The sequence below is a fragment of the Passer montanus genome, unplaced genomic scaffold (genome assembly GCF_014805655.1).
Source record: "Passer montanus isolate IOZ18808 unplaced genomic scaffold, ASM1480565v1 scaffold28, whole genome shotgun sequence".
NCBI classification, from domain to species: domain Eukaryota; kingdom Metazoa; phylum Chordata; class Aves; order Passeriformes; family Passeridae; genus Passer; species Passer montanus.
In genome coordinates, this window is record NW_024367483.1 from 7,388,924 (window position 1) to 7,411,092 (window position 22,169).

The window sequence follows — 22,169 nt, forward strand, 5'->3', positions numbered from 1 at the left end:
GATTTAACAGTGGATGCAACTGAGAAAAAAAAAAAATTCATCTGTCTCTAGAGAATGTATGAAAGAAATTGTGAAAATTATAAAATAAAATCTTTGATTTAGCTCCCACTGTATATGTGTACACATGTTTGAATGTACCAGTTCAGTGTCCTCTCTCTGATAATATCACTCTGTAAGCTGGCACCGTGATATAAATTAAGCCACTCGTCTGACACTGCTGCAGTTATTAAACAGATCACATTGAAAAATAACATTTTTAAAACCGTTTTCTCATTTCCCTTGCTGCTGCCTGGTGGAGAACACCTTGCCTGCTTCTTGACAGGTCAATTATTCCAGTGCTCAGCTTCTTCTTACAGATATGAAAGAACCCAAATCGCTGCTCATCTTTTCCAGACGCAGCCAAACAGAATTCCATTTGTTACTTTCACAAGGCCAAAGAGGCAGGAGATGGATGGATTCTGAACTGTGACAAATGTCTGATCTAGAGGAAAAGTCTATCTGCAGCAAAATTGATTTTTAGAGGTAGGCCTCAGAAGTAATATTGCATGTAAAATCCAATCCAGCAGAACGTTGCCACTACCTTTCGGTCGTACTTTGCCTTTACCAGGGATATTTGCTTTGATGTTACAAAAAAATTTCCAACACTTATATCACTTTTACAAATTATTTTCTAAAAATAGTACAGCTGACATTTTTTAAAAGTCAAATCTAAAAAAAGCTCATTTTTGAAATGGAATCACAGGCAACACAGCACCTTTAAATAGACTGCCATCTTTCTTCTGTGGAAGGGGAGCAAACCACCATCAATAAACATTCAGTTGATACTATTTTTGAAATACATGAACACCAATATAATTACAAAGATAATATGAGGAACTAAAGGAAATATCAGTAAAACTGGATCTACTGAATGTCTTAATTTTCTCATGGAAGTAACTAATTTTATCACCCAAGGAAGAGGAAGAATTTTTTACAAGAGCTGACATTTTTCTGGTGATAATATTATGGGTCCTGTGCTGATGCTTTTTGAGAGGAGATACTTGTAAACAGACTCCTTGAAGGTTATATTAATCTACAAAGCAGATCCTAGGCTGTGAGTTATACATATCTGCAGGCAGGAATATTTTTTTTACATCTTCACTATATGGAAAGCTATTCCATATGAACAAAGTGTCCTTTAAGGTAGGAAATTACCTGACAGGCTCTGCTGGGAGCTAAGGTTTATTAAAGAGAATGTCATTCCTCAAGTATTTTATAGAACTAAACAGGGGGTATAAGTCCTTCTCTCTTTTTCAGTAGTTCTTAATTTACCTTTAGCAAGAAACAGTTAGATAAACTAAATAAATACTGAAAATCGATTTAAATTGGACAAGAGGAAAATCTGCTAGTGAGAGGACAAAATCCCACATTCTAACCGCAGAAAAGAAAATTAATCTGTAGAAATATTTTTAAATTTTTCTTTTTTATTACAAAAAACTTTGCTCAGAGTGCTGTAAACATATTCTTCACCAACTGATATAGGCTTTATAGTTTGAACAAAGAACTGGGGACCAAAAAATCCCAAATTCCAATCAGACTTGAAAACTGCCTCCCTGCACACTCTTCTACATGTTGCAGGACCCTGAATTTCCTCATCCATAAAGTGCAGCCAAGCTATCTTCAGTTTTACTTACATGTTGGGTAATAATCATAACAAATCAAAGAGAAAAGTGAGTAACAAGCAAGTCTAGAATTAAAGAGTACTTGGCAATCAGCACTAAATTAAACCTCAGGAGACTACTGTAAATTATTAAGATGCACTTTCAATAGGAAAGAAAGAGTGCACTCAAAACCCATTGAAACCATATGAACATCTTAAAACTTCACCAGTATTTCTTTCTCTTGCTTTAAAAAAATTAAAAACATGAAAAATCAGTAACACAGAGAGAAGATGAATCCTCACTGTTAGGACCATCCTACTTTTACAGGAGAGATTCTCCAGGCAAAGACTGCATTACATAGGTAGAAAGGTAGTTTTCTAACAGCAAATGATTAAAATTACTTACATCTCACCCCAGTGTCTTTACTTTTCAAAAGAAACCCAGCAGCCCTGGAGTGCACATGCTTTAGCACAACTATATACAAGGCAATATGCTATAGATATAGAAGCTTGAGCATTTCAGAAGTATAAACTGTTCACTCTGTCTGAATCCTGACTGTTTCAGAGAGGCTTCAAAGGTGCTCAGGGGAATCCTCTGCAGTACTGAACAGGGCAATTTCATGAACACTCTGCTAACAGAAACTCTGAAGTGCTGTGCCCTTGAGACTGGAGTTTCTCCAGACTACTTAAATATATGTCCTTCACTACTCCTCATTTCCCAGCCAACTGTTCATCTACATTATTACCCATTCAGAAAGATGTGCTTAGTATTAAACACTCATCTGTGAGAGCTTGCATTTATTTTATTTTCAAAGTGCAGACCAAAGTCTTTTATTGCAACAGCAGTAGTTACAAAAGAAGGGCTGCAGTGTGCACTTTTTGGAAGACCAAAATCCACCTGTACCTTAGAAGGATATAGCAGCTAGAAGAATATAAAGCAGTGCAGTACTTTCTCAGGGGATATTTACAGCACAAAGCTGAATATAATATCAAATTTTAGCGTCACCTCAGTGTGTAACAAGCAGAAATCACGCGGAGGAAACAGAGATGAACACACGCATGCACAGAATAACCTCCAGTGTCAGCTATGAAAGCTCGTTGCTTTTGTGCCCCTTTTACCAACCTTCCTCTGTGGTACGAGCAGACTTGGATTCACTGTCCATCCCCTGGAACTCATTGAAATAAGGGCGAACCTTAATTTCGTAGGTGACCCCCTTTCTCAGGCTGACGAGGACGGCGCTGCGCTCGGTGGGGACCTTGACCTCCAGGTTCTGCCACACGGCTGGGGCAGGCAGGCCCGAGGTCTGGCGGTACAGGACTCGGTAGCCCTGGATAAACTGGGACTGGCGGTCCACCTAGCAATGACAGTAAATAATACATCAATAAACATATTACAGTAAACAAACAATACCCCAACAACCCCACAAACGAAACCCCAAAAATCCCAACAAGCCACTGTGTAAAAAGAAAACAAGCCAGTTGCCTAGAATAGTTCTACCCTCATCAAAAAGAGAAAATTCACAGTTATGATGCTGACTTTATTAATCTAACTACCTTCTTGCAAGTCACTGTTGATTAATTGTCTACAAAGAGTGTTTGTCTCACATTACTGGTTATAGAATATTTCTTTCTGCTTTGCTTTCTCCAGCTCTATATATCATGACAAATACCACCTTAAATCATAAAACAAGGCCCCCACCCCTGCAATAAATCATGAAAACTTTGGCATAAGGCTTGCTGCATGTAAACTTACTAAGCACATCTTGGCTACTGATGTGCTGAAATAGGAGAAGAAAAGAAAAACAAATTCTTTCAGAAAGGGACAAGTCTTTGAAGATACCCTACATGCTTACAATTAGTCCATTACTTGGCTCACAGCTCATGAAATGCACAGCAAATTAAAATAAACATAAGACAGATGCAGAGAAAACAACTTCCAAAGACATGTGCTGTTTCTTGTGTTCACAGCCTGAGCAGCCCCTTTGCATCCTGGGGTTGTGACGCTCTCAGGCCATCAGATGGAGATGGAATGTTGGTTTTGGTTTATATTTTATTTGTTGCTAGGCAAGCAGAATTCATGATTGGACCGTGGAAGTTTAACAATTTTATCCTATAAACAGGATTTTTATTTGAAGAAAAGCTTTGTATGTGTTTTATCTTGGAGAGGTTGCATGCCTCTATTTATCTTCAAAAAAAAAAAAAACAAAACAAAACAAAAACCCAAAAATCGAGGTATTATGATTCTTGCACAAATTTTTCCTGGAAAAAACACCAAAAAACCAAAACCAATTTGATTGCTAAAAGTAAACCAAACAAAACTGCTTCTGTAGCTGCCAAATAAAGAGCAAAGAATGTGCAGCACAAATAACAAGATCATACAGCAGGCTGTTTGGTAATTCTGTGTTATAACTTAGACTCAACAAGTAGGATATTTCTTATGTTCTTGTCAATTTGCATGCTCAAAGATATTCCAGAATTAGAGAAACATTTGTTTGACTTCTCTTAAGAATAAATGAATTTAAGGCTGAAAACACAAACCACGCTCTATTTCGCTCCTCCTATAATCTTGTTACAGTTTATTGAAGCATTCAGAGGGGACACAGATTCTTAGACATTAAAAAGCAAGGCAAGCAAGAAGAAAGCTTTATTTATGAAAGCAAGGCAGAAATGTCTTTCATCAAAACTGTCACTGTTAAAAACCTTGCAACATATGTTACAACAACATTAAGCTTGCATTTTATAAACTTCTCTGCATTCACTTTAAGTGAATTTATGCACTGAAAGAGGGATATAACTCACAATAATAGCTTGTTAATACCGAAAGAATCAAGCTGTGTTTTTAAGAAGAACATTAAGCAGCTGTTTCCAGATGAAGGGAGTCTGTAAATCAGAGTAAACTGTTTTTATCCATGTTTGACTTTGATTAACTAAATGTTTTATGGATATAAAGACTTTATGAACCTCACACTTAGTACAAAATTCAGCAAAAATAATGCTTTTATCCACTTTGCAATAGAGATTTTTAACCTAAATTACAATATAAGGTTATGATGTTTAATAATCAAACACTGAGTTTGATTCTTGCTTTACTTCTCAGTTAGAAGTTACACTGAAAGATGCCATAACTTTGTTAGAACTTTCCATTTTGTCTTTGCTCTATTTTTAAGCTCTACTGACTGCTGCCTAGTGGAGAAAATTGAAAATTCAGAACTGACTTCACTGAACAGTAGCATTGTGTTGTTACAACACAGTATGGAAAGTGTTTAGTGCAGCATGGCACAAACAGAAACTCACCCCCCAACTCCCTGAGAAGATAGTAGCTAAAGAATATCAATTTTCAGTTCCTCATATTTTGGTACCTACTTCCAGACAAACTGTCCATATACATCTTTTCCTCCCAGACCTCTAAGATCTTAAATTGCAAGACTAAACAAAAGAAGGAATATTAAAGCAGAATGCAGTAGTACCACAAGGCTGTCACATTTATGGGTGCTATAAACTAGTTTGATTTGGGGCTTGCTTGAATCTCACAGAGCTTTCAATTAGTAACTTGATTACAGCAGGGCAGAGTGATCTGCCCAAATAGCAGATTATTGACAGTGATTTCATCGTTCAGAGTCTGGGAGGGTACTGAAAAAAGAAAATATTATACATTTTTAATGTTTTCTATAAACATCCAGTCGTGTTCAGTATCAAGGAGAGGATACAAAGCTATCTCATACCCAATTAAAGCTAGTCTGTGTGAACAGGGCCTTCTGTAGGGTCAAAATGTGGGGAAACTACTTAGAGGGCACTTTACTTACTGAGAAAGGTGGATTTTAAAATTTTGTTCAGAGTTTTCAAATTAATAAAAATTTCTCTTGATAATTACATAGATTAACCATAAATATTTGTAAGAGGTAGGACAGGTATATTTCACATATGTATACACACACATGTGCATACATAAGTGTATGTTTATCTACAGTTACACAGTCATATATAATACAAAGTGACAGTGACTTCACAATTTTCTCCATTTCTGTGGTAATGATGTGTCATGCCACGAGCAGACTACTAAAAATATCCTTATATGATTAAAGACATTAATTCAGCTATGCAACTCCAAGTTTGGCACACATTCACACACAGGCAGAGCTGCAGAAACATGCACTCCGGCTTGATGAAAGGATAAAGAATGTAAATGGTTGCCACTTCCTTACACAAATTACTCAGCATCATTTCAGTAATTGCAGGAATTCTCTGTGTTGAGTACTGGGAGCAGAGAATATTTCTAGTGGGTGATATTAACTCAAAAGATCTGCAACAGTTGCCGATGTAAAGACACACTTGCTCCCTCAGAGGATGCTCCTTTGAAAGGCAGGAGAGGACAGAGCCTGGGTAGGTGGTGCTGAACACTGACCTAACGTGATCTACAAGCAGAATTGGTCCTGTGCGCTTATTCTCACCGCCTTTTATGAGTCCATGGTGCAGGAGGCATCTACAAAACCATTTCTGCAGAACAGGAAGTTAATTTTCCCTGCACATGCCACAGCTGAACACCAGACAGGTTCAATGGCTATTAGGTTGTTAAAACAATGGCAAGAAACTCATAATGCAGCTTATGCTGCAGATATAAGCTCCTTTCAAGCAAACCTGCTAATCTGCACTCCAAATACATTTTGAAATATGCTCTGTAGCATGCACATTTCTATCCCAAAATACCCTAAGAAATCCTCCTCTCTCACAGCAATACCCACAGCAATTCTCCAGCTGGGCAGAGTAGCTTGCAGGCTGTGCTGCTCTCCCTGGCACAGACTCACAGGAGTCTCTGGAAATTCAAACTGCACTAGCATTTAGTATCCTACAGGAACAAGGCAAATGGTGATGATAATCTGGAAGACCGTCTAAAGGACTTGACTCTTGAAGCTTCCAGTGAAGTACATTCATTTAAAATCTACATCAAATTAAAAAAACAGTGGTAAATAAATTATCCTTCTGCCTGGTAGCCTCCGAAAAGGCAGTAAGGATTTCAAAGCAGCAATTCTTTTGCCATGTTGAAGAACTGATTTTTTTATTCCTGCTTATGCCACAGGGCTTCTTTATAATGCCGGGGAACATTTCATATTTGGTCACTAATGAAACTTTCAGTTTAATGCCCACTGAGGCTACAAGTTCTGACCCATAGCTGAGGTCAGCTAAAAAAGCTCTTGGAGTACAGAATATGCTCTTGCTATGTGAAATGTTTTAATAAAAGTAAAAATAAATCACGTTCAAGGCTTAAAATTAGCCATTTGATAACAGTGGGCATATCTGCCTCCACAAGTCTCATCAGCAATAACTATCTCTGCACCTCACCTCTCTATGTGTAAAGTTAGGATAATGACACATTTTTATCATTGTGATGTTAAATTCAGTATTATTTGTGAAGCACACAAATGTTACGGTTGAGAGCATGACAGATAAGCAAGCATGTGAGACAAAATAATAATTTTTATTCAATGCAAGGTTTCAATGGTATGAATTTAATAAGACCTGGCACCACACAGAGAATAAAGAAGATAAAAAGAAATGTTTAATAGCTCCATGAAGAAGAGATCCTCTACGTGACCAGATAATTACAGCTATATTTTAATATCTATACACAAGAGGAATAAATTTAAGTGGCAATGAGAATTTAACTTTTGACATTCCTTTTCTTATTTTTTAACACTGACATTGTAAGCCTGATGTTCTTTTCAAAATATGTGTGCATATGTATGTGCATATTTTTAAATTGCAACACAGCCACAGGGAACTATTTCCAAAAATTTACACTCAAATTTGAAAAAAAAATAAAGAGAAAGCAAAAGCAAAACAATCTCATAAAGGAGAGGAGAAAGTGGTGTTAATTTGCTGTGAGTCAGGATGCCAGAAAGCCAGTAACCAAGGACATTCCTTGGCATTCACCCTCTGAACTGCACAAATCCAACACAAAGAGTCTTATGACTCTCATGGCACTTCTGTCCTTTTGTATGATAGCTACACTATCTATCCATTTTATGTTAATAGTGTGGACTTTATTCTCTGGATAGAGTGGGGTTTTTTCCTAGAGACTATAGTTAATTAATTGTTTTTGTTCTGGTTGCTGGGTAGTTTCTAATTAGCTGCTTCAGAGATCTTTCTTTGTGTCTTTCTTCCCCTGGGCAATTCCAAAATGCCTCTACAGAGGTCTCTGTGCTTGTCAGGTGGCACAGGGTCACTGCTTTGAGGGATCTTCCCAGTAAGCTGGTATCCATAGCATTTCCAACAATTTATCTTTACCTTACCATTTCTTCACTCGTTGTTCAGTAGGGGCAACAGGAAATTCTTCTAGCGGAATATATATCACACACACACATGCACACACAAATGCATACACATAAATATACATTCATACATACATATATGTAAATAATTAAAATATAATGATGGTTACATGGTACAAAACCAAATTTTATTTATATTGTTCAGTAGGGGCAACAGGAAATTCTTTTAGCGGAATATATATCACACACACACACATATGCACACACAAATGCATATACATAAATATACATTCATGCATACATATATGTATATAATTAAAATATAATGATGGTTACATGGTACAAAACCGAATTCTATTTATATTGGAGCTTCCTTTTGCGGTATATGCTAAAGCAAGGGCCAGCCTATGAATCTGTATTTCTGACAGATGCCACACCCAAAAAGGGACTTGAAGGAGCACCACCTGGATGTGATCCAGGTTTACAATTACTCTCTGCTAACATCCAAATTTTCTACTATTGATCCATCTGCTTGGGCAAAAGGGATTGCCACAAAGGTTAGTCAGCCTGTTCTGGAGGAATTGTAGATGAAACATGCAGCATTTTAAGAAAGCCAAGCTGCGTGTTGAGATCATTGATGGCAAAATGCGGTGACTCTAATCTTCCACAGAAGAAAAAAATGTGGGTTTCTCTATTTACTCTGATCTGTACCCTGACCACTGAAATCTGTCAGAACAAGGATGGTGCATAAGCCCCCGTAATAATGGCTGTGTTGTGCAAAAACAACAGTAATCCTTATAATATATAATCTATCGCCACACTTCTTATCTCCTCTTGTGTAATCCCCCTGCACACATTAAGCTCTCAGCAATATGACATGCAGAAAAAACCCCTGAGCATTGTGAATGCCCCCTTAGCAGAATTCATCCCATAGAATACAACTGTTTTGGTAATGTGCAAGGCACGTATCTCACTCTTCCACTTGTGGCTCTTCCTCTGGGCAGATGCCCCAACAGCAAAGCACTCTTTTCTGGTGTGCAGTGCTCTGGGAACGCTCTCCTAGTCTTACAAATCCTCTCCATCAAGCTTCGGGAAGGGAAACAGAGCAATTTGAAAGCCAAACACTATATTAGAAATTCTACCCCGTAGTTTGACCCCTCAAATAGAAATGTTGTTAAACACTGCCCAAAAGACTCTGGTCTTCTCTAATGAAAGGATATTCACTCATTGTGGGTAAGGCTTGTGCTGGCAAACCAAATGATAGACAGTGTGTCAGGCACTAGCACCATGTGCTTCTGACTTCACTACAAGTCCTCTGTAGGAAAGATAATTTTGATTTTCAGCTCACTAAATAATAGGGTACTATCAGAGGTCACTATGACTTGAAGCAGACAGTACTTTTTCACACAGCAATTTCTTGTTGATATTTAACTTTGATTATTTCTTGACATGTAGCGTAATGAATCCACAGATCAATTATCCTTCAAACACACTCATTTTTATAATGTTTTTCTTGTCAGACAGCTAACTTGTTTCAAGCAGAAGACTGAAGACACTGAACCTGCCTGACTTGAAAGAGAAAATTACTATTTCATTGCCATATACATACACACACACACATATATACACACACACTGCTGTATGTTAGACTGTCAGAGCACTCATATCGGTGTCAAAACTGGATCTTTTCTGGGTGGCAAAACACTGAAGGGATAAACAGGCAAAATAGGCAGACTGAAAGTACTGTTAAGGTAACAACAGCAGAAGCTTTACCGTCCAGGTGACTTGCACTGTCGTGGGTGTCAGCACAACAGGATTGTGCAGCCGGACAATGACATCTCCCAGCTCCTTCTGGACTTGCCTGTGATCCACACCTTGTGCTGGGGGGCTGATATCTGCCAGGCACACATATGAAAGCATCACTTTAATGAGAAGATCTGTATATGGCATCAATGAAATTTACTGAGTAACCTAACGACCTGACTTGAAAATTCTCTATAGCACTACCTTTTAAAAATACAGCACTAAGGTTGAAATCCAGACAAATATCAAATAATGCAAAAAACCCATCCACCTCTAGCCACTTAGGAAATAATGAAATATAAATATGTTTAAAGAGTATTCTGACTAGATGGCAAAGTTTTCTCAGCTCGGGTAAATGATGAGAGAGATGCAATGTTCACTAGTTCCAAAGTGCTCAGATAATAATAATGCTGCACAGATGTCTGGAACCAAATTGGTTAGTATAATTGAGGAAAATGAACAGTGCTTTTTTATTTTGCTAGAGCACACATGACATTAAGTCATTATATGTTTCCAAACTTTCACTAAGCTTCCTCTCCCCACATGCCATGCACACAAGAAACCTAAAACTAAAAATAGCATTTTCCCCTGCAAAGCAAATTTTCCCTTAACAGACATAGCTAATGAAATCTAGTGCAAACATAAAAAAAAATTATTTAATTTAGGAAGCCAAACTGATTCTCATCTAGTAAAAGGCCATCAAAAACAATCTACCACAAAAATTCTTTTCAAGATTATGTGCCCATCAAAGTGTGTGGGGGAATTGCTTCTTCTAGTCAAAAATTTATTATAGAGATATTCAAAAAAGGACTGATAAATTATGGTCATGCCTGTCTAGGCATTTCTGAATCCTGCTTGGTTTTCCCTCGGGATTCAATAGTCAAAGACAGTTCCTAATTTTTTTGATCAACATCATGTCCTTGTGAAATAGATACATACAAAAGAGTTTTTTCCCTTTCTGATGGACTTAGGTATGGGAATAGGCATCATGTGATTTCTTTTTTTTCCCTAAAGGCTATTTAAAAGAAATAATAGTTGTCTTAAAAACAAAACCTTTAAATATAACAACTGTAGTCATGGATCTCCAGGTTGTGAAAGTAAGTAGATTTTGATGATCAATAATTCACATTCCTAATTCTGGAGTTATGGGTTCTAAGCCACCAATAAACAATATTGCCACAGGCTTCTATTGATATCCAAATTAAAATGGCTCCATGGATCTCCAAAGGGAATATAATCCAAATATGAGTGTCAGTGAAGGTGGTTGTCTATCAAATTATGTTTATTTGAAGCAGCCAAGAATCAGAGACATTATAAAATAAAACTGCAACTCAGACTGGCCTAGAGGATGATCATTTATGCTTCTATCCACAAAAGGCTATGATTGTTGCTACAATAAACCTACAGTTATCCATGGCTACATTTTAGGTTAAATTATTCTGTGGTATACAGCCAAAAAAGTACCTATGTATTCCCTCAGAGGAAAAGACATTTCCACAAACTATTTTGTATGAACAGCATTTCATAATTTTCATGGCAAATATGTCCAGAAGTAACAGAAAAACAGGGACTAATAAGAGTGAGAAGTGAATGCCAAGATGTACATGTGGAATTCAGTTTTCTGGTATGTACACTTGAAAACATATGTGATGCTCCCAGTGTAATGTCATTTTCACATGTCTAGGAGGCTCCTGGTGGAGAAGCAGGTGATCTATCTCTAAGGGTACAATTAAGTATTGGAATAATAGAATCATGACTCAAGCAAAACTGGTGAAAGAAGCTACATCCTGATCACAATTAAATTGGTTAGATATTTTCTCTAACACCTCTTTTATCAGATTTCAGTAATATATTACTATTTATTATTATTTTGATTTCAGGGAGAGGAATATATATAGGTTTTTGGAAGAGTTTTTTAAGAATATGTTTTCATCTATTAATAATCCAACAAGAAATCAACTCTTTCATTAGAGTAGTTACTGATTTCTCTGTCCTTATTTCATGTAAGTCATATAAGACAAACCTTTTGAAAGGACCTGATTATCTACTTGCAGTTCACTGGTGAAAATTTACATTGAATTCTATTACTTGTATTTGCTGTACTGAATACCAGAACATTAAATGTTCAGCTATGAAAGCTACCATGGACACCTGTTGCAAATTATTATTTTATAGAACTGCTATAGCTGCTTTGTTATTTTTCCATGGCCACTGTGAATAGGCTTTCCACCGTGTGTCAGCTTCTTCTGTGAGCCTGAATTGAATTCAGGCATAATTAGAAATCACATCAAAACATTATGTTAATTTTCAATTGATTTTATGATTTAATTCTATTAAACTGCAGGCTTGCAAAGAAGCTATAAATCCTGTACATGTCTCACTGTGCTTGACTGCTAAACAGCTTCTGGAAATGGAAGCTGCAACACATGCTGTAGCTAATTAAAAGACATGTTTTTACTGAAATCAAATTGCTTGTCAGTATGTCAGATAAAAAGTCTATACTTGACACTCAAATGCCAAACAAAGTTGTTGTTTTTTTTTTAGCTAGGTGATAAGTTATGCAGACTAAAAGACTGTTGCAATAAAAAGCATGAGTCACCCTATAATAATGGGAAAATAAGAAAGAAGGAAACTTGTGATACTCCATGGATAGTCAGGCCATGAAATCCTTGCACAACTCACTCCTCCAGCTTTTGAAAAGGCAGCTCTGTTTTTCCTTTTCCAGCCATAATTACTATTTTGAGGGTATAACTATTCAGAACAGATGTATTCAAGACTAGGCTGGGATAAGGGAGGCTGGATGGTTATGGGATAAAGAAATACCACTCTACTTTTTCTTATCTCTTTCCATCCAGCAAAGGACACAAACAACTTACAATACATATTCTGGAGACTGACTCAGAATGTGCTCTCCATGGGCACCTTCATATTTTCAGAGACAGAAGTCTCTGAATAACAATAAACAGAGACAGAAGATTTAATTTCAAATTAACTGTGACAGGAACTATTACTTTGGATTTGAAAAATTATTATTCCAAAGAATTACAAATTTCTGTACTACAACACGTTTAACATGGAACTACACTCTTGAATTAAGTATCCAAGCTATGTCTTGTCAAAATGTCAAAACCAAAAAAAAAAATCCATGCTTTGAAGGGAAATCTGTTTGTGGCAGCTATATTCAGTTAGAGCTTGATGCAAAGTGAACAGACTTCAGTAGCTGATTCAGTAGCAATGGAGGATCACAGCTACCAATCCCATCACTACTCACAAATGAGCAATTTCACTTCAGCCTTCTCTCTTGGTTTATGCAATGGACTAATACAAAGAATTCAGAAATATAGGTATATAAACAGAAGGCACATACCTTTCTCAGAGTAACTTCTATATACTCTTAGCATGCAGATGCCTTTATTTACATGAATGTTCTGACTAAATATTGGCTCAGATTAATCAACACGTGTTGTGCATTTCTTTTGATTAAACATAATTCTAAGCACAGTGTCTTGCCTGTTATCAACACTGATTATCACAGTATATGCCTGCTAATGGAGAGGAAGAAAGGACATGGAGAGGAGATACTGAGGAGAGGAGGGCATTCAGAGCGCTGGTCAGAAAAGTTTGGGTAACTCACATTGCTTTCAATAGTAACCAGAGGCAAATTGAGTCTAAGGGAACTGCAAACAAAAAGATCTACACGGTACAAAGGATTAAGGATTTCTCTCCTAAGACTGACTGATGTAGCAAACATTGGACTACTCTCATCTTTACTGGTGAAGCTTAAATCATGATTCCTTCAGTGAGTGTGCTGAAGCCAAACAGCCAGACTGACCTATCAGCCAACCCACAGTTCCCTCTCTCTATTTTAGCTAACAAGCACATGAAACTTGGAACTGCCCCTTACCTTGGGTTCGGACAGGGTCTGACATGGGGCTGGGGTCACTCAGGCCCTGTGGGTTGATGGCTCTGACCATGAACAGGTAGATGGTGTTGGGGCGCAGACCTCGCACAGTATACAGCGTGCTCTTCACGTGGTTGGCCACTGTTTGCCAGCTGTTGCTCACAGACTGACTGCAACAAGAACAGTGTGGAAGATTATAAACTAATACTAATACTTGTAACCCTGGATCGACTCTAAGTGCAGAAAAAAGTAATAAAAGCGAGGTGAAATTAATTTTTTTTTTCAGTTAGCTCATCAAGATGGGCTAAAAATCATAATGCAGCTGTCAAAAGTATTTCTCTTTTTGCTATTTCTCTTCCTGCAAAAGGAAAAGGTAGAAAGCTGTAAAGTAAATTTGAATGATAAACAGGCTACTCTTGAACAAAAGGCTTAAAAAGGAAAGTTCTCTTGAAATAATAATTTTCTATACTTCTAAGTAAATGATGTCAATAAACTGTCATTGAAAGAAAAGTGTTCTTGAACTAAATTCACTCTAGAAGTTGAAAAAGAAATTTGAAAACATTCTCTGAAATGGAGGAAATTATATGAATATTTTTTCTGCCACTACATTTTCCATTCAACATTATTATAATTAGATTACAATCCACCATATGAAAAGATTTCAAACGTGATTGTTAAAACAACTTTTAATGAAAATGTCTGGCTTTTTTAAAAGTTATTGATGGGATGCCATTAAAGCTTATCCAGGGTGAAAGATCAGAAAAGTTTAAAGAGAAAATTTTATTTTACTATGCTTTGTTGTACAGCCTTGATTAAAAAAAATCTTTGAATATATTAAAAGGAAAAAGGAAATGGAAAGCTACAAGGTTTATGTTGCTTGATTCACTTCACCCATACAATGCATAAAGAGTAAGTTCTAGAACCAAACCAACCCAACATACTGCAAATATTGTAATGCTCCTTACATACATAACATTTGAGCTAAAATTTGCATGCATATGACTATGAAAAATTCTTGCATGAATTTTAACTTAGAGATGAACTAAAGCATTTGACATTTTTGTAATATCTGGATTAAGGAACACATTTATAGAAGGTGCAGATTTTTAAGCTGAAATGTGTTCTAGAGATACATGTCAGAGTATGGCCTGTGCCCAAACAAACTTGCTGAATTGGAGCCCAGGAGTTCTTTTGTACCACACAGTACAAACAGTAACTGCTGCTGTGTGCAGGGGAGCACCTGGATTCTTTAAAGCCTCAGGTTGCAGGATAAAATCCTCCATTATCAATACTAGTCTTTTCAGTTAGAAGTTTTCATCTATCTAAAACACTAAAAATAGAAATTTAAAGCACTTAGACTCTTTAATAGGTACTGTTTTAATAAGAGCAGGAATTAAAGTTTGCAGAGAGGCTTCAAGATTACCCATTTGTTTCCATATTATCTCTACTACAATAGCCAAGAACCTGCAGCATTCCCACAGGAGACTCTCACTTATCATCAGTGTTAAAGGAAAAGTGACAAATAATTACTGCATTGTTCTATTACATTCCTGTTGACCTGAAGAAATAGTTAGATACCCAGTTAATCACTTAGAAAAAAGTGATAAATTACAAAAAAATCAATGTAAAGAATATGAATCAATGTCTTCTATGGCAATGAGTCATTTAATGAGCTTCTAATGATATGTTTAGAGTCCAAAAGAACACCACAAAACCCCGGTACGAGGGTTTAAGCAAAATTAGAAAGAAAGGAGCTTAAAAGTGGTATAATTAACATACCTAAAAGCCTCAATGATATAAGCACTAGCTGGTAGGCTTCCAGGGGTCCCTGGCTGCCAGGACAGGGTAACACTGTTCTTAGTAACATCAGTGACCTGAGGTTTGGATGGTGGCCCAGGGAGGTCATTTATATCATAATTTTTACTGACTGTTGCTCCACCGGATTCTGTGAAGGGCAAATACAAAACGATTACTTTTTATCCATGGTTACATAATTTGATCAAAGCAGAAGATTAAAATGAAAAACATGGCAAACATCTGCAAAATCAGCATAACGGATGTTCTTAATCTATAAAGAACTAAATCAACAACTGCATTACTACCACATGTTTTTGGATGAAGGGCTGTCATACTTTAAGTACATAATGAAGAAAAGAAATGCAAAACTCAAAAGTTTATATATAAATATATATATATATATATATAAAGAAAGAAAAGAAAGAATAACAAAAATGGCCAGCTAGCTGAAATGTATGTGAAGTACCAAAAACTTAGTTGCTGAGAAATTTCCTGTATTCAAATCAGCTGCAGTACTCACAGAGAGCACTTTGGATTTTTCTTGCCCGAGCCAATTACTGGATAAATCCACATTTTATTTATGCTCCTGTTAGAAGAATTAAAGCATACTGCAGTCACTGGACACAGATATGATGTGATGTCAATGGGCATTACAAGACAACAGCAACAAAATGCAAGATGTGTGAAGGAACACAGCCTTCTCATCCAAAACTTTTCATCCAAAACTTCTCCATGTCAAGCCCAGAACTTCTAGAATAATTTGACTCAGACTGCTGTCATATGGTCTACACTTTCCTCATGTGCCAAGTGGAGCACATCCCTGGGCACTGCTTACCTGTCACCTCCAGCACAGCACTCCAGGACGTCTCCCCACTGGAACTTGTAGCAACGCAAGTGTAAGTCCCAGTGTCAGAGAGCTGGACATGAAAAGGGCATAAGGGCAGCTTTAACAACCTTTTATAATCAGCTGAGTTTACTCTTATTTTCTTTTTCTAAATGCTCCTTGCTAAGAAGGACTTAGCCTACATTTTGCACCAGACTAGAAGGCACTAGATATTTTCAAGCAATCATTTAATGGTGGCTTGCATTTAGAGAACTATAATAAGATTACTTGCTTCTAATACTTTACTAATTCTGATTTTCATATTGTTAATGGTACCAGTGCTGCCAATACAGTACTGTAAATGCTCCAGAACAGAACACTGAGAGTATGAGTGTTTGCATTGGTTACAAAAAATGCAGGTGAAATCAGGCAACATATATATACAATATAACAACAATTAACCTCTTAGAGGGTAAAATCTCAGCATTTATTATCCCAGGATGACCCATAGGTCCAGTTTCCAGTGCCAGGAAGGATGTTACATCACCTTAGACTCTTAGGACAGATGAAGTAATGTCTCTACACCCCACATACAAACAGTGCTAAAACTTAACAGTTCTCTCTTAACAGTGGCTCTCTCTACATAGATAGTCAATTTCCAAACAGAAGCACCAAATTAGATCCTACACCATGCTTACCTTTCTTCCATCTCACATGGGATTTTATTTCAGGCTTGAAAGGCCCTTTGGTAGCAAAAGAAAATTGCATTTGTATAAAATTATTGTGATTACCTTGTCAGTTCAAATATTTTAGATATATTTGGAGAAACTGCTTTGAATTAGGTTGCCAATATTAATCTCATCGCTGTATAAACAGTTTGACTAGCAAATTTGCCAAGGGTTTTCCTATTTCCTGTTTAAATTTTTTAAAATAAGGGTTTCTGAGTCAGGAACAAGTGAAGACTACAGGGATGGATGGAAAATGGTAAGTTAACAAAGCACAAAATATATGAAGGACCTCTCCTTCCATAATCATGGTAATATGGAGATGGAAGAAAAAAGGGAGTGCGCTGACTCAAGTGATTAAGAAGAATTTTATTCGCCATCACATGACTTGGTGGAAAGAGAACTGCATTCAAGAAGCTTTATTGGGCTTTAAGGAATTGTAATGAGTTTTCTGTTAAATGCAGATTGTCACTGTAGCATATGTCCTTATACGTCACTCTTCAAAAAGAATGTCAAGGCAAAAAACCAAGACGTTCTTTAGATTACTTGTAGATATATACTTTAATAGATTTTTAGCTTTGTCATGCAAGAATTTTGTTGCTACTTTTCGCTCTCCTTCCATAATCCTTAAAGCATGGTAATATGGAGATGGAAGAAAAAAGGGAGTGTGCTGACTGAAGTGATTAAGAAGAATTTTATTCGCCATCACATGACTTGGTGGAAAGAGAACTGCATTCAAGAAGCTTTATTGGGCTTTAAGGAATTGTAATGAGTTTTCTGTTAAATGCAGATTGTCACTGTAGCGTATGTCCTTATACGTCACTCTTCAAAAAGAATGTCAAGGCAAAAAACCAAGACGTTCTTTAGATTACTTGTAGATATATACTTTAATAGATTTTTAGCTTTGTCATGCAAGAATTTTGTTGCTACTTTTCTTCAGATACACTGAGAATGCAGTGTCCCATTCTTATGCAAGGAAGCAACTCATTAATGCCAGCTCAATTTTCTGAATGAGCATAACTTGCATTTCAGGAGATGGTTATTTGTGTGAAATACAAACAATAATGAAAAGCCCCCTGACAAAGGCTCAAAGTCTCAAAATACAGCAGCACTGCTACTAAATGAGAAAGACCCTTGAAAGAAGAGATTTTCCAGAGGAGAGAGTCTTATAGCATTCCGAAGCAGTGTTTTATTTTGCTTCCTCTGAGATTTTATTAAATAAATAATTCTTCATTACATGATAATGGGGAATATTTCTCAAGGCTATGGTTCTCAACCTCATTTGTGTACTACTGTGACAGATGGTGCACTCAATGAGGTATGTGGTGTACACAACAGAGTAACTTGCAGAAGGCAAACAACATAGAAAGCAAGCTGGAAGTACACTGCTTCTGGCAAGCTATGGCAAATTATCTAACTTCCAGGTTGTGGGTGGATTAGATACAGATTTAGTGTGTTGGTAATTCAATTATTTATACTTTTTTGTGCTATGGAAAAAAAAAGAACAGAGGAGGTGAACAGAAAAATCTTTACTATTAACTAATGCAGGTGCCTAATCCTGATGTGGCACATTTCTACAGCAGGAGGGAGTTTTCCATCAGTGCTAGTCTGAAGAGGTATGAATGAATGACATATATGAGTTTTTAGTTGTCTTCCTCAGGGCAACTGAGAGATTGGCTGATCAGAAAAATCTCTATGTTCATGTACTGTGGCCAGTGTGACTGTTCATGAATCATTTGACTGTGCTGTAACAGAAACAGCAGAAAAAGATCAGAGAATGGTTTGTGTTGGAAGGGATCTTAAAGATCCTCTCATTCCCACCCCCCTGCCATGGCTGATCAAAGTTCCATCCAACTAAATCAGGATTCTCAAAGTCCTGTCCAACCTGGCCGTGGTTGGAACAGGAATGGGGAATCCACAAATTCCCTGGGAAACCTGTTCCAGCACCTCACCACCCTTACAGGGAAGATTTCTTCCTGACACCTAATCTAAATCTACCCTCAGCCAGAAGGTTGAGGACATGTGAGTGGCGATTATTAATTTATTTTAAATGTGGGGATGTAAACATACATGGACATTTTCATGGCCCTTTTTTTCTTTAGGAAGTGGTGCTAGTCCTTGTTTATGTAGACCTGAGATAAAAGTTAAGCATTTCTCATTTATATCCAGGTTTAATTAAATTTTTCAAAGCACAGGAGAAAAAACGTGTTTATGTTTCGGTGTAATTTTTTTTCTTAAACCGGAGTCAAACAAACAGTGCACATTACTGCTATGGAGAGTTTCTAAAAAATGCCTTTTGGAGCCTTTAAGGAAAATTGGTTACTAGTGAATGAGCCACTTAAGGATCAATAAAAGCCTCATGTCTTTCAGAACCACACTCACTACTAATAATGTTTTCTTCTCCTCTTGCAAGCAATTTTATTTTCCTTTAGTTTACAGACACAGCCTTTAACAGTGAGATTAATGCGCTGGCACGATTCAGAACCAATTTCATTGTTTGCATAGCAGCATGCAGACAGGTATCCCAAGAGCTTCTACCTCCTGGACACTCCACAGAAGCCCATCATCAATGCCTGAAAGTTTGTTTGAAATCACTAAGCTTCCACCTTTAATTGCTGCTTCCTAACACTACTGGGGAATCTTGACTATTCAAGCGCAGTCTTTAATCCAGCTCTACAGGAAAAATGCATTAACCTTCATGGCCTAAACCTGCCTTCAGCCCAGGGAGGAACGACAAATTGTTTACTCAAGACAAGCTAGCATAAATTTTTTAATAAATTCTATTTTGTTCCAAGACAGTTCACAATTCATCTATGATAACTGATGAGACAGTATCAGAAAACAAAACTGCTCTTTATTTCTTGTCATTAGTACTATGTTTATTGACATTTTTTTGGATGGGAAAATTTAGTGCAGACATTTCTGCTGACTAAATTAAGTGGTTTCTGAAATTATCTTCAAGTTCTTGACAAATAAGTACATTTAACTTGCTATTTTTCCATATGCATCCTTGTCCAAATGCACACAAATACATGTTTATCTTTGAACAGGGAAATATTAAAAGCCAAAATAGAGATTAGTGATGCAATATTTATCAAAAATGACATTATCCTGTTTGAAGTATTAGACAACTCTGTATTATATCATGTGTAAAAATGTAAATATTACAATAGGTATTTAATTTTTAATAGAATTCCCTCTGCATATGACTGCATGTACGCTACAGTATTAGTTGTCTTTTCCCATTTGCAGCCTGGTGGAACATTTCCAGGAAGCATAACACTGGAATAAATCAGCCAGCCCGGGACTGATGAGTTGTTGATGGAGAAAGCGCATGGCCAAGCCCTGATGAGCTCCAGATCACGTGCTAGCACAAGTACTCGGAAAATTACAGTCAGGTGTTGCCAAGGAACTGCTCTAAGTTTTGACAGAGAGGCCAATGGCTTCAGGGTAAGACCAATGAAAAGATAAGGAAGGACTGTTCTTTTATATTTCTATGCACCCCCAACTCACGTGTTCTATTGCAACATGCACAAGATTATAAACACCAATCCTGTTTTTAGGAAATTCTCATAGAAATATCTGAAGCTAGTTTTGCTCTTCTTTCCCCTTCCCTTTCCTACACAAAGTCAAAGAATGGATAACGACTTGGTGAGAACTGCACAGCAGAAAAGACAAGTTAATTCTGAAGACAACAGGAAGGTGGCAGAGCTGCCTTTGGAGCTCGGCACACGCCAAGAGCTCCAAACTGGACACGTAGAACCTGTCATGCTTGTCGTGCTGTCATTACTCACCCTCAGAGCTTTGATCTGGAGCGTGCCCTGGTCCTGTATGGATGTCCGAGGGTCCCGGCCCAGGAAGGTGAATCCTTCCTTGAGCCAGCTGATGACAGGGAGGGGGTCGCCTGTTGCCTTGCACTTGAGCAGAGCTGTGCCATCCACTGCCAGGGTCTGGTTGACGGGGCCCTGGAGGATGATGGGCGGAGGCCGATCTGTCAAGACTAAAACAGTGGCACAGGCATTGGCATCCACACCTTTAACCACCCTCTGCTGCTGCTGTGAGCCCTATTCCGCCATATGGGACAAGTTTTAAGAAGCTGCTTGAAGTCAGCCTCTAAGGGGCTAAAACCATTATTTTTGGAGGAGCCATAGATAGAGGTTATCAATTAGTTAGCAAATTTGAAATGCATTTCAGTAAGAGTTTTATTTCACCACTGCAAAATAACATGTAGATAGAAAAATATCTATTAGCAAAAATCATCAGGCTGATTCGGTTAACATAGGATGAAAATGAAGACTTTGATTCAGAGAAGAATTGAAGTGCATGACTCTTCCAATTTGGGAACGCACAAATTGAAACACACCTTTGATGGCACATCAAAATGTGTTTAATGGCTTACCCAATTAATGGTCTAAAAGAGAAAATCTGTTGAGTAAAAAGTGAAAAACTACAGCTATTCTAGCCTGGGTACCAACCACATCCCCCATTCCTACTCTATTTGCAAGTTTTCACCAGCAAAAATATCTAACAGCTATACAAAACATTTTCATAATCTGAGTGATCTAAATGAGGGTGCCGCTCTTTCCAGCAGAGGAAAGCTCAAACTCAATCACACTATTTAACAGCTTACTTAACAAATCATTTCCTCACCTTTTAAAGCCATGAACTCCCTTTTTTTTTTTTCCCTGATAATTTACATCTGCATGCTTGCAATACTGAATAAAGAACCCTGCAACCAGTGATAGAGTGCATGGCTGCGCATAAACCTCATTCCATGACCAGTGGGATATCTTGAAGATGAAGTAAAATACTCATGCTCATTTCTCTTGAAAGATCATTTTATCCCAAATAATTCTGTTGTTTAATCTTTTCTCTGAGGCATCTGTTAAGCAACAAAATACAACCTTTGTTTCTAAAGAATGTGTTTATATAAACTGAATGTGAAATACTTGAATATACACAAGGCTGGAACTGACACAAAAAATCAGTATAACAGAACTAAGAATTTTTTTTCTTTTAATAGTATTTTTATATATTTACCACCCATATTTTGAGCAACTGAACAATTGTGTGACAGGTATTAAATATTGTAGCAAGCAGGACTGACTTCAAAACTGGTGCAAGTTAGCCTGCCTCTGCTGATGTCAATTGAGCTTGAATCATTTATTCTAGCTGAGAATATTTTTATTGTAGTCCATATACAACGCCTGACCCT

The 22,169-nt window shown here is 37.2% G+C and overlaps 1 protein-coding gene across 5 annotated transcripts in view; it reads right to left on the reverse strand.

Annotated features, from left to right (window-relative positions):
* Nucleotides 1-22,169, reverse strand: part of ROBO2 (roundabout guidance receptor 2) — a 434,381-nt gene that overhangs the window by 74,120 nt on the left and 338,092 nt on the right. For all 5 annotated transcript variants that reach the window (XM_039713266.1, XM_039713270.1, XM_039713268.1 and 2 more), the window contains exons 10-15: nucleotides 20,749-20,954; nucleotides 16,242-16,323; nucleotides 15,389-15,554; nucleotides 13,613-13,779; nucleotides 9,679-9,800; nucleotides 2,763-2,994 (exon numbers count right to left, since the gene is read on the reverse strand). In XM_039713266.1, coding sequence (XP_039569200.1) covers nucleotides 2,763-2,994; nucleotides 9,679-9,800; nucleotides 13,613-13,779; nucleotides 15,389-15,554; nucleotides 16,242-16,323; nucleotides 20,749-20,954 — 975 coding nt within the window. The remainder of the gene's footprint in view (nucleotides 1-2,762; nucleotides 2,995-9,678; nucleotides 9,801-13,612; nucleotides 13,780-15,388; nucleotides 15,555-16,241; nucleotides 16,324-20,748; nucleotides 20,955-22,169) is intronic.